This window comes from Nannospalax galili, unplaced genomic scaffold (assembly GCF_000622305.1).
Source record: "Nannospalax galili isolate Female #2095 unplaced genomic scaffold, S.galili_v1.0 scaffold445, whole genome shotgun sequence".
Taxonomy (NCBI): Eukaryota; Metazoa; Chordata; class Mammalia; order Rodentia; family Spalacidae; genus Nannospalax; species Nannospalax galili.
The window spans coordinates 2,836,876-2,849,170 of NW_008354184.1; the positions used below are offsets into that span (position 1 = coordinate 2,836,876).

Here is a 12,295-nt window from a genome sequence, read left to right on the forward strand (position 1 = left end):
AACCGTGATATAAGACAGTTGGCCCAAGATCACATTCTATGCAAAGAAAATCAACCCCAGTTTAAATGGCCCTGGGGCTTATACCTGAGTGGGGCAGTCTAGGGGGGCTGCTTGGAGGAGGTCCTGTGCACACACAGGAGTTTACAGAGAGTCAAAATGAGGTCTTTCTAACAGAAGGAATGGCATTTACCAAGTCAGTAAGGCAAAGAGTAAATACTTGCTATCTTGGCACAGTTCTGAGAAGCGGGTGATGCTTGTGGCAAGGCCTTTGTGCTTCCTCTTTTCGTTCTCTATTTCCTCCCTACATGATGTAGATAAATAGCTTGTGAGGTTGTCTCCTGCTGGAGGTTCAGAAGGAGGCTGCCTGTCCCCCACTTGGAGGTAGGACGGCGGCTGAATGATGGGGTGAAAGCAAGAGTGTGGGGGTCTCCGGAGGGAAAGGGACCAGGGGAGCTGGGGTATCTGGCAGCAGGTGAGGTGAGGAGGGGCTGAATGATGGGGTGAAAGGGAAAGGGACCAGGGGAGCTGGGGTATCTGGCAGCAGGTGAGGTGAGGAGTCACTCCTCTCAGGCAGGCACTGAGATGAAGGGCAGGAGGAGAGAGCGTGGAATCAGATGCTGTGTTCTGTCCCTTGGCACAAAGGCATCGTGACTGGGGTGCTGGTGGCTGTGAGAATGAGCCATCCCTGAGCTTCTGCCTCACATCTCTGCAGAAGGGACAGCAGAGCCGACAGTCTGAGACCTGTATGATTAGTAGATTCAGAAGTGTGTGTGTGTGTGTGTGTGTGTGTACAAGTTGGATGGGGTGGTTTGATCTATTTAGGCTTGTGTTTGAAAAACTTTCTGTTGCTGTGACAAATGCTTGGAGACAAACAGTTTAAAGAAGGAAAAGTTTTTGGGGGCTCCTGGTTTTAGAACTCCCGGCCCCTGATTGACTGGCTGCATTGCTCTGGGCATGTGGTAAGACAGAGCATCTGGGCAGCAAGAGGGTGTGACAGTAAAGTTACCTGTGATGGCCAGAAAGCAGAACAAGACAGGAAGGGGCGAAGACCAAGATGTACCCTTCAAAGGTTATCCACTTCCTCTGATTTTCTCCACCTCCCAATAACGTATTAAACAAAACAAAAAAAATTTTTTTTGAGACAGATTCTCATGTAGCCCAGGCTGTCCTCCAACTTGCTATGTAGCCAAGGATGACCTTGAACTCCTGATCTTCCTGCCTCTACCACCTGAGTGGTGGGATTATAGATGTGTGCTTCCACACTCGGTTTTATGTGGTGCTGGGAATCAAACCCAGGGCTTCCTTTCATACCAGGGAAGAACTCTACCAACTGCACTACATCCCGGCCCCTCTACTTAAAATATGAATCCATTAGTAGATTAAGTCATTGATTAAGTGAACTTCACTAATCTAGGCATCTCTCGACAGTTGAAGTTAAGCATTACAAGCCTCAGAGCCCACGGCGGCCTGGGAACTCCGTCAAGGACCTGGGAAGTATCACCCTTTTTGCGGAGATGGATAAGGACACTGTTCATATTATCTTTTTATTTTATAAGATTTATTCTAGTTTTAATTATGTGTATTTGTGTGGGGGTGGGTGTGGGTTTATGCATTTGAGTGTATCTCCCTCAGAGGCCAGAAGAGGGTGTCAGATTCCCTAGAGCTGGAGTTACAAGTGGTTGTGAACTTCCTGACACAGGTGCTAGAGCCCAAACCCAGGTCCTCTGGAAGAATTGCAGCTGTTCTTAACTATTGAGCCCTCTCTCCAGCATCCACCCCCATCCCAAGAGTTTTTCTAAAAGTTTCCTTAAGATTATAATTTTTTAATATGAGTATCATCTGTGAATAAAGACAGTCTTACTACCTCTGTACCAGTCAGTAAAGTTTTATTTCTTGTCTGACTTACTGGATTGCTGAGGCGCCCAGCAGTAGCTGTAGAAATGTGGACATCTGCACCTTTTTACAAATCTCAGGGGAAACTGGTTGGAGGCTTTTATTTTTGTTTTAAATAACAATCTTTTTATTTTTATTTTACCTTATATTTTGGTTTTCTGATACAGGGTTTCCCTGCCTCTGCCTCAGGAGTGCTGGAATTAAAGACCAGTGTGGCACCATGCTTGGCTATTTATTTTTAGTTCATGCCTGCATGTTTGTAAGTGCACTGTGTCATGAAATGCCTGAGTGGGCCCAAAGAGGGCGTCAGATCCCCTGGAACTAGAGTTAGCTGCCATGTGGACGCTGGGAATTGAATTGCAGTCCTCTACAAGAGTAGCCAATTCTCTTAACCACCGAGCAATCTCTCTAACCTTTAAACAACAGTTTTTAAATAGAAAAAGAGGGTCTTTGTATTTACTCAAGATGGGATTTTTTGGATTTCTTGTCTCTATGAGTTCATAAGAGTATTTTTTAAAAACTAAATATGTAAGAATTTCAGCCATTCTTTAACTTTCCACACACCATCCTAGTCTTGTCTGACCAACGATGTGGATGATAGGCTGCCTAGCTTTGCTACAGAGGTTCTGTTCTGTGCGTCTTTGAATCGGATAGTTTTGATGACTATGTTCTCAAGTTCACTCATATTAGCCCAACTCAGTAAGAATTAAGTCTCCCTTTCTTGACTGGTTTTTGTTTCTAGGAGTTTTATTTGTTCTTATTTTGCCATCCTCTGTTTCTTTGCTCATACTGTTTTAAAAATCATTCTTCCTGAAGGGGAAATCTTGGGTCCTGAATGCTTCTCGCATGGTCACCCCTCCCTGGTGGCTTTCCTGGAAGGCTGTGTCTCACAATGCCCCCCCTCAAATGATGGCCCCTCTGGTATGACTCATTCTCAGTCACAGGGCAATCTGTGGACAGGGCACTCCTCAGACTGGAGTCCTGCACGACTGAACTTCCCTACCCCACCCTCCTTGTAATGGGGCAACCCACCCTGCACCTGCCTGATATGAAACACCCACAGCCCCAAACCCCTTCCCCCTCCCTGAGGGAGAAAAATAGAAACACCTTGAATCCGTAAGGGAGGGTGTGCTCTTCTCCGGATTCTGGGCTGTGAGGAGGTTCCCAGTTCCTCCTCCAGCCCCTGGGCCATGGGTGGGAGTGCCCTCTCAAGTTTATTCATTTCTCTAACAAAATGCTTGCTCTGTAGAAAACCAGTTTTTCCTTTACCTCCTTCCTGCTTTCTATTCTTTCTGTTTCTTTACCACTCCTGTTTGTAGTCATGGTTCCGAGCATTCACAAGTCAGTGATCGACGCCACTCTGAAGTTCTTGGACCGGCTTTTTCCTCCTTGTTATGAGTTTCTTCCTCCCCCTCCCCCTCCCCCTCCCCCTTATATAGCCCTGGCCAGCCTGGAACTCAGTATGTAGGCCAAGCTTGTTTTGAACTCACAGAGACCTTCCTGACTCTACCTCTGGAGTGATTGAGTCTTCCTTCAAAAATGCTGGGCTTTGATCTCACATGTAGTTAAGCAACTCCCAGGTGGTTAGGCTTTTTCCAAGGTTACTTTTTAATTAATTAATTTTTATTCTATGAGTGTTATGCCTGCATGTATGTAAGTGCACCCGTGTCATGCAATGCCTGCAGAGGACAGAAGAGGGTGCTAGATCCCCTGGAACTGGAGTTATGGATGGTTGTCAGCTGTCATGTGGGTGCTGGACTTTGAACCCAGGTCCTCTGTAAGAGCAGACAGTGCTCTTTACCACTGGGCCATCTCTCCAGCCCCCAAGATAACTTTTTCAGCTTTTTTAGAGTAGTTCCAAATTAGCCTGGCCCTGGCCAGTGTAGTCCCACCATTAAGGTGCTTTCTTCTTGACTCTTGGCTAAGTGCTCTATTGAGCATGCAGGTTGTCCTGGGAAGTCCTTCCTACTGGCTGGTTAGAACCCAAACATCTTCCAGTCCTCCATAGTTCTGGAAATGGTTGAGAATGTACTGGCTCTTGCTCAGTCTCCTGGACTGTCAGCTGTGCATGCGTGGTTTGATATTCAGCCTCAGTAGTCTGCAACGGGCTCCCTGAGGCTCTCTGGGAGGGTTCTCTGGGGCTCTGTTTTCCACACCCCCTTTGGTTGTCAATGCAAGGAAACTGCAGCTTCCTCCTCCTCCTCTGAGTCAGATCCATGTCTCTTTAACTCAGCAAGACTGCTCTGGGTTCTTCTCCAACATCACAGTCTGGAAAGTGTCAAATGGTAAGAGGATCCCAGGACTCCCTTTATTTATTTCTTTTTCTGAAAAAGGACAGTCCTGTGGCATTTATTTCCCGATATCCGAAAATAGACTTTTAGTATACCTTGTTCCATTTTATGTCTTTTTTTTTTTTTTAAGATGAGGTCTTATGTTTTCCAGGCTGGTTTTGAACTCCTGTTCTCAAGCCATCCTCCTGCCTCAGACTCTGATGTCCATGCCACAGGTGTGTGCTATGGCATTTGGTCCAGGTTTTATAGTAGAAGGGTAAATCATCATAGTCAATCCATCCCAGCCAGAAGACCAAAGTCCCCCATGTTTGTCTTTTGTCTCTGGTTCTCTACAGTCAATAATTGGACCATTTTTGTGTTGGTTTGGACATGGGTCTGTGTGTGTCATGCATGTGTGTGTGTACATTTGTGCAGATGGTATGTGTGTGAGCCTGGTGGAGGCTGGGTGTGAGATAGGGAGCTGTAGACCAGGAGATGTGGGGGGGAGCGGAGAAGATGCACAGCAACTCAGAGGTCAGGGGAATTTTCCTAAGCACCGGAGGAGAGCCTGCAGGGTCTGGCAGCATTAAGGACCAGCCTGGATTCCAGGCAGGAGCTAAAGGTAGGCCAGTGGTGAGGTTTACTCAGTGGTGCGGGGTAGGGCTCCTGAAGACCGAGAGTTAGCCAAGATGGCAGGTTTGCCTAGTTGTAGAGAAGATGGAGAGAGTGGGCAGGTGCCAATGGTGGGTAATGAGGGCTTATTAAATGTAATAATGGAGCAGTACTGCTGTTTCTGGGAAGGAAGCTGACACATACTTATTCTTCAGAAAAGGGTTAGTTAGGAGAACGGACTTTGAGATCATGACGGGGCCTGGCAGTGGGAGGGAGCGCATCAGATGCAACATGGTACAAAATGTGTGAGAGCCAGGCATGCTGAGGAGAGGCTTCCCTTTAAAACCTGTGGAGGAGCTTGAGAGAGAGAGAGAGAGAGAGAGAGAGAGAGAGAGAGAGAGAGGGAGAGAGAGAGAGAGAGAGAGAGAGAGAGAGACTGGGGAGGCAGAGGCAGAGGCAGGTGGATCTCTGTGAGTTCAAGGTCAACCTGATCTACAAAGCGAGTTCCAGGCCAGCTGTGGCTTGGGGAGGGTGGTCCTAGAGACCAAGAGGGATGGGAGACGGTGTTGGAGAAGGCTAGAAGATACTCTGCAGAGAAACCTCCTCCCCCCACAACAAAGCAAGATCTGACTTCTAACTTTACAGGGGGTGACAGGAATTTTTATGTCATGTTATTTAATTCAACATAGTGTATGAGACAAAGAGCATAGCTGGATACAGGTTAGGACCATTATCAGGGGCTGCTGTTAGGCCACAGCTGAGGCATCATCTTAATTATCTGTCCTAGAGAGAGCTGCAGGAGATGTGACCTGATTTCTTCAGGCTGTGGGATCTGGCCTCTTAAGAGTGACCATTGTCTTAGAAAGGAAGACCTGTGTTCTAACAGTGCTCACCTCTGCACTGTACCGTGAGCGCCACCCCAATCATGTCCTCCCCTTTCCCTCCAGCCTCTGCTCTCAGAGTCTTCATGGTTAGCATGAGCCCTCATGGGCATTTGGTTCCCACTGAGGTTGTCTGAGTAAGCATGTGCAGCTGTGTGTCAGTGCACAAGCCTGTGTGTTGTGTAGGAATAGGTTTTGAGGCCTCTGACTCTTTGTATAAACCTCACCAAAGACGGTAAGGGAAAAACTATGTCTCAGCCCAGCCTCTGGAAGGGCCAAGGGACCAGGCAGTGATAGCCTGGGTTAGAGGAGGCCAATGGAGGCTGTGGTGTGGGGTAAGGTGTGGCCTTGAGGCTACAGAGAACAGAAGTATCACCTGCAGAAGGAGGGTCCCCAAGCAAGTCTACCTGAGAGCTCACCTCTAAACACAAGGGTGCATCCCAAGGGGTGCAGAGCATGCACCCAGTTTCCATGAACTGTGGACACAGGAGCACAGCTGTAACCAGGAGTCTGGGATACAGTGCAGAAGGCAGCACAGTGCCCAGGCCTCCACGCCCTCCTACCGCGGCCATCACCCTGGCCCCATGGAGAGAAGGAGGTCACCCTGATCCTGTCCAAAATCTGCCTTCTCAGGCCCTGAGGGAGGAGCAGCCTCGGTGGATGGAAGAAAAGACAACTGGTGACAGCTCTGCCAGGCCGCAGTCTGGGGATGAACCCAGGATTCCGCACAGTGAGGATCCCACCTTGCCTATAGCTACAGCCTACCTGTGCTAGCCACCTCAGTCCCAGAGCTGACCAGCAGATGGCGGTGATCCAGGGGCTGCTCCGAATGGCCCTGCTGACTCTGTTCTGGAGATCCAATGTGACAGAGACACAAAGTGAGTCTGAAGGTCCCTCCTCTTCCTAGCCCTCTTTTTGATGCTAGGCCCTGCAGGGTCCACCCCCACTGTACCCCTAAGAAGCTCCTAGGCCCCCAGCAGCTCTGTCCTTAATGCACAGCTCTGCCTCCTCCTTGGCCCCTCTCCCGGCTGCCTTGGTCCCCTTGCTCCTCAGTTCCTGCTCAAGCTCACCTATCCCTGCAGTACCCAGCCCAGTGGTGTCCCCTCTCTGCCCACATTCTTTAATGTAACCCTCAAGGCCCAGATCTCCAGTGGGCTAGTCCCTTATCCACCCTTCCCCCTGACCCCCTAGTCCTCCGAGGGCTTTAGGGTCTCCCCTGCCCAGGGCCTCTAACCCGAGACTCTTTTCCTATGTCAGCCCAAGCCTTCTTCTGGTGCTTGGAGACTCTGTGGGATGCTCCTGGGGCTCCACAGGCGAGGAGATCCTCCTCAGTGTCCTGGAGAATTCCTTAGGGACAATGTGGGAGCCACATTCTCTTTGTTAAACTTGAACCCAGTGAGCAGGTCTGGGCCCCAGGCGGGGATATGCCAGTTGCATTACAGACCCAAGCTGGGTCATTTCTGTCAGGCCATAGGCAGGGCCTGTGATGACGTGCGAGCCCATCCTGGGTCCTGGGGGCTATGCAGCACAGGAGGGCCCAGGTACAGCCAAGAATCCACTAGAATCCATGTTCCTGACAGGAGAGGGGTGACCCTAGCCAGGACTCTAACACAGCCCCACCAGGCTCAGGGCCCTCTGCCTGACTACCCTGGTCTTGGCAGGAAGCTGGAAAGCCATCCTAGGGCTAGTGTCTGGAGGAGTTGTGGGAGGGTGGCAGGGACACCTGGAGGAGAGAAGGTGACTCTCCTGCCCGTCCATGTCAGATACTGTCCCACTGCAGACCTTGCAGTGCTACTATGACTACACCAGCCGCATCATCTGCAGCTGGGCAGACACCGAGGACGCCCCAGAGCTCATCAATGTGACCCTCTATCACTGGGTGAATGGGTGAGTACCGCTGGGGTAGAGGGCTTGGAACTGTGAGGAGGAGGGGGAGTCAGCATCAGTGCTGGATGGAACTGGGCAGATAACCAGGAGAGGAGGCTCCAAGCAGCTCCTGCCAGGCTCAGGTGCTAGAGTCTGATGTCAGAGCCTTGGGAACAGTCATTTACAGGGAGCTAGACAGGTCATAGATAGTGAGCAGCAGAGGGGGGACAGTGTCTGTGTTAGATCTGCAGCTGGACTACCTCTCCCTTGTGGGTCTCTCCCTCCCCTCATGGGCCGTTGGCCACCGATCCGCGAGAACAAAGGGAGCAGAGGTGACGAATGGGATCAGAATGGCCAGTGAGCATGGACGGAAAAGACCTCCCGGAGTCAGATTCAGTGATACAGCTCCGTTTATTCAATGGGGGTCAGGGAAAAATATAGGGTGGAGGCAGCAGCCAAAGCTTCAGCTGATAGGTGCTCATAGTGTGCTTTATTTACATGTGGTAGGGGGATCCTATCATCTGACTATAGGGCTATGCCTAATTATCATATAGAAAAAACCTGGGGGTAGTTTTATTGCTGTTAACTATGCCCAAGGTCATGTTCCAATTAAGGCCAGGCATCCGTGCTTGGAGGCACTTTCCAGATAAGGTCAGGCGGAGAGCAGGAAGCCCCTGCTGAGAAAGGGCGTCCTCCATACAGCACCGAGCTCCTTAGAGCTGTCTGGACATGGTGGACTGCAGCCTTAGCAGCAGGGTCCCCCAACATCCCGTATTGGTTCAGTTACTGATGTCTGACTCTGACATACCTGCCTGACGCCAAGTTTTTCCAGGATCCAGAACTAGAGTGCTGCACACCTGTGACAGAAGCCTGCATGTCTGCCGCATGGCCTTGGCATGTCCTGGCAGAGGCCAAAGCAGAGCACAGGCCATATGTCCATATCGACTTCTCTGCAAGGCTTTAAGAAAGCCTAGGCTTAAGTAGGAGGTCTCAAAGGCACCAACAGAGAAGCAGGGTGCTCATTTCTTCCTGGGAAATGCAATTGCATACCAGCAACCAAAAAGTAACAATATATTTGCCCTGAACGGTAATATTGGTTCCTGGAGGAGCTCCCAGGTCGGTCATGCCCTTAATACACAGCCCAAGAAGGGACAAGAACAGCTCTGGAATGAACACATACCTTCCTTCCCTAAGCAGACCTGGCCAGTCAATCTGTAGGCAATGTGTAAAGGGTCCTCAAGCCTATGAAAATTACGTTGAAAACTCACTTTTTGCTTTTTATATATTGCCAACAAACAACTAGATTCAAAACTATTAGCTTCTTTATCCACAAGTTTTCACAAACCATGAAAATGAATGTCATAGAAATCCATGTGAACGGAGGCCTCCGGCTCACTCTACACCCTGCTGCGCCTTCTAGCTTCCTGAGCTGTCTTCTTGCTCATGATACTTATACCCTTCCCTTGGCACAGTATAGACATGGATCCAGCCCTCATGTCCCCTGCTCAGCACCCCCTGTCGCCACCACCTCCTGTTTCAAGTTGTAGGAGGCCTCCGGCTCACTCCACACCCTGCTGCGCCTTCTAGCTTGCTGAGCCGTCTTCTTGCTCATGATACTTGTACCCTTCCCTTGGCACAGTGTAGACATGGATCCAGCCCTTATGTCCCCTGCTCAGCACCCCCTGTCGCCACCACCTCCTGTTTCAAGTTGTATCATCATCCCAATGAGTTGTCCCATCCTACGCTCTGTTCTCTTTGCATGAAGGTGTCTCCTGCTACTCATGCTACAGGCTATTTGGTTGTTTAGCATGTGCTTGGTTCCAGGATGCCTGTTCCACCCTCAGGGATCTGCGTGTGTGATGCTCCCAGTCAGACCCTGGCTCTAGGCAAAGCAGAACCATATAGCGACCACTCAATGAATGTCTGGTGGATGAATGCTTCTTATTCATCTGCAGGGACTCGCCACAGCCAGTGTCCTGTGACCTCAGTGAGGACCTGCTCTGGTCTGTGTGCTCACCACTCCACCGTTGTGTGCCCAGAAGATGTGTTATTTCCTATAAGAGCTTTGAGGTCTCTGTTGAACACTTCTCATTTCAACTGGACCGGTCTTTGCACACCCACCTCAAGGTTCCATTGGCCCAGCATGGTGAGGAGCTGGGGGTCCTTCCAGGGCTTAGCCTTGTCCAGGCAGTGGGCAGCAAAGGTGACTAGGCTGTAGGAGATGGGCTGGGTGCAAGGGTCTTCCAGAGGGTGGGGACCCTGCCCTGAAGTTGGAACAGGTGTGACACCAGGCCTTGACTCAACGTTCTACCAATGTGGCTGTTCCCCACACCTACCAATGCCCTGACTTCCATCCCTGAGGTTGGATGAACCATTCCTCTGGCTCACGTGGAACTTTGTAGTCAACAGAACTCTGGTCCGTCATCTCATCTCATGGCTATAGCAGTCCATCCTATGGCTGAGTCCCCTGAGTCCCACAGAGGTTCCAAAGTCCCATTATGGAACAGGGGGTGAACTAGTTGGGCCAAATTCTAATGCACTTCCATACATTAGACCAGACACGGGCCCTTTACCACCCTTGCTGGGTCTCAGGGTTGCACTGCAGATCCACGGAGACCCAGAGCCACAGCGTGGTCTCAGTAGGGCTGACCACCTCTTCCGTGAGGCTTTATTGAGGAATAGAGCAGGAGGCTTGTTGCCCACACTTCAGACTCCTGGTTCAAGGAAAGTGCAGCCTAGATGAGGCCAAGCGAGAAACAGGTTTGCCTTGATGTACCTGACCATGCGGTAGGCTGCTAGGGGCCACTGTAATTCCTGCTACATGCTGCTGTTACTACCTCTGGTGTCTGGTGAACCTGTGGCAGGGGAGGAGGAGGCCTTCCAAAGGCCTGGCTCTGAAGGTGGTAGTGCTGGGGTCAGGTGGCAGATGGGCCCAGCGTGCTCTGACTCAGTCTCTAGGCCCTCCGGTTCCTGCAAGGGTTGGGGAGGGCTCTGCCCTGCTTCCTGCCTTCTCTGTCCCAGTCTCATCAAGGTCATGGGCAAGGTCCCCAGGAATTCCTTGGAAATGGTGCTTTGTCCCTTACCCAGGAGGACTCAGAGCTGCAGGCTAAAGATTAGGAAATATCAGATATTTCGAAACTTGTGAGCTAGGTTGAACAGGGGAATATCATGGGGTCACATGAGGGAGATCAGGCCAGGCAAGGGTGGGGGTCAGCATAAGGATGAATTCCAGGGGCAGGAGATAGAGGCAAGGCTTCAGAGCACAAAGTGAGCCCCAAAGTAATGCATCTCGGGGAGAAAGGATGAGCTGATTCATGGTAGGATGATGAAGGAGAGGAGGAGGCCAGGGAGGAGCAGTGATTCTTTCATTCATTTATTCCTCCGTTAGGCACATGATACACAAAGCAGGGTCCAGGCAGCTAGCTAGTAGTGTCCCTGTCTCAGCAGTGGTCTGGTGAGCAGGGAAGATGATGTAGTAGAGAGGGCTGGGACAACACAGGCACAGGAGAGCATGGTGGCTTTCCTCCTGAGGCTTTCCTGAGTCTGGAGGTCAGTGCTAGCTCCGGGAACCTTGACAATGGCTAGGGCATAGGAGCGTGTCTGATTGATGCCAGCTCTTGGACATTTTGCTTCCTAACTCTCTCTCTATTGAATGAACCCGTGGAATAAGATCACTGAAGTGGAATGACAGGGATTTTGTTGGTTTCCCATAGCCTTGGTTGACAGCAGCTTCTTGTTCTGGGAAACGTCATGTCAGCCTCAGGGAGTGAGAGTGCAGTGATTGATTAGCAATGCCTGTCCTGGCAGGGCAGGGTGATTTCTATGCTGTGCACCTGCCATCCTGCACATATGGGCTCCAGCTCAGACCACCTCTAACACACTGCCCCATCGCCAGCATTTCCATCCTACTTGTGACAATGTTTTATTTTCACAATCTTCCCCCAACAATTAAAACATGTCAGGGACCCATGTAAGACTATCTTTTTCACTATCATCGCTGTTTACAGAGGTGTGTGTTTGTGAAGGGTGATGATTTCACTAGCAGTTCCTGAGGAATGAATGCATCAATGCATTTATTTATTCATTCAGCCATTCATTCATCCACTCATCCCCCACCCCACTCCAAGTCATCAAGCATCTTCATCTCAGACCTGGAAATAGGAGAGGAATTAGGACTCACTAGGCTCCAGGACTGGCAAACAGAAATGCATGAATCCACCTGGTGTACTGGGACTAAGTTGGGGGTCATAGTGAGCTGTGGTGACAAGGGGAAAAGAGATTCTTTCTGGGGACAGGGTCCAATAAGATCCTCAGGACAGGTGACTTGTGCTGGGCAATGACAGGGGCAGGGACCTGGGCAATGGGGACAGTGGACAGAGGGAAAGGGAACAGTGTGGCTCACAGTGCCCTCTGATGCACAGGAGGTTGCAGTGCACAGCAAGGAGGAGCAGCCCCTCTGAGTTGAATGTCCAGGCCTTATAAGGCAGGTACAGTGGGGACACAGCACCCACCTGCCTGTAATTTCTGTCACATCTGGTGCCCAGGTTTACAGGTGCAGGACCTGAGGCTGCAGAGGAAGGGTCCTGAGGGTCTAGATCATGGTCATCAGCTGATGGGGGCAGCATTGAGCCTGGACCCAAGGGTCACCCAGGAGCCCAGGCTGCCTCCGGTTCCCCCAGCACACACCCATCACAAGCCCTTTGCTTCCTCTCCTGCAGTCCAGCCCCCACCTCCCAAGGACATCCAAGTCAGCCCCTCTGGGGACCATTTCCT

General features: G+C 50.7%; 1 protein-coding gene across 1 annotated transcript in view; it reads left to right on the forward strand.

Annotated features, from left to right (window-relative positions):
* The first annotated feature begins 319 nt into the window (after window positions 1–319).
* Window positions 320–12,295, forward strand: part of LOC103748645 (interleukin-3 receptor class 2 subunit beta-like) — a 25,375-nt gene continuing 13,399 nt past the window's right edge. The window contains exons 1-5 of the mRNA XM_017802747.1: window positions 320–381; window positions 6,290–6,534; window positions 7,420–7,543; window positions 9,478–9,668; window positions 12,241–12,290. Of these exons, the coding sequence (XP_017658236.1) occupies window positions 6,459–6,534; window positions 7,420–7,543; window positions 9,478–9,668; window positions 12,241–12,290 (441 nt within the window). The 5' untranslated portion in view covers window positions 320–381; window positions 6,290–6,458. The remainder of the gene's footprint in view (window positions 382–6,289; window positions 6,535–7,419; window positions 7,544–9,477; window positions 9,669–12,240; window positions 12,291–12,295) is intronic.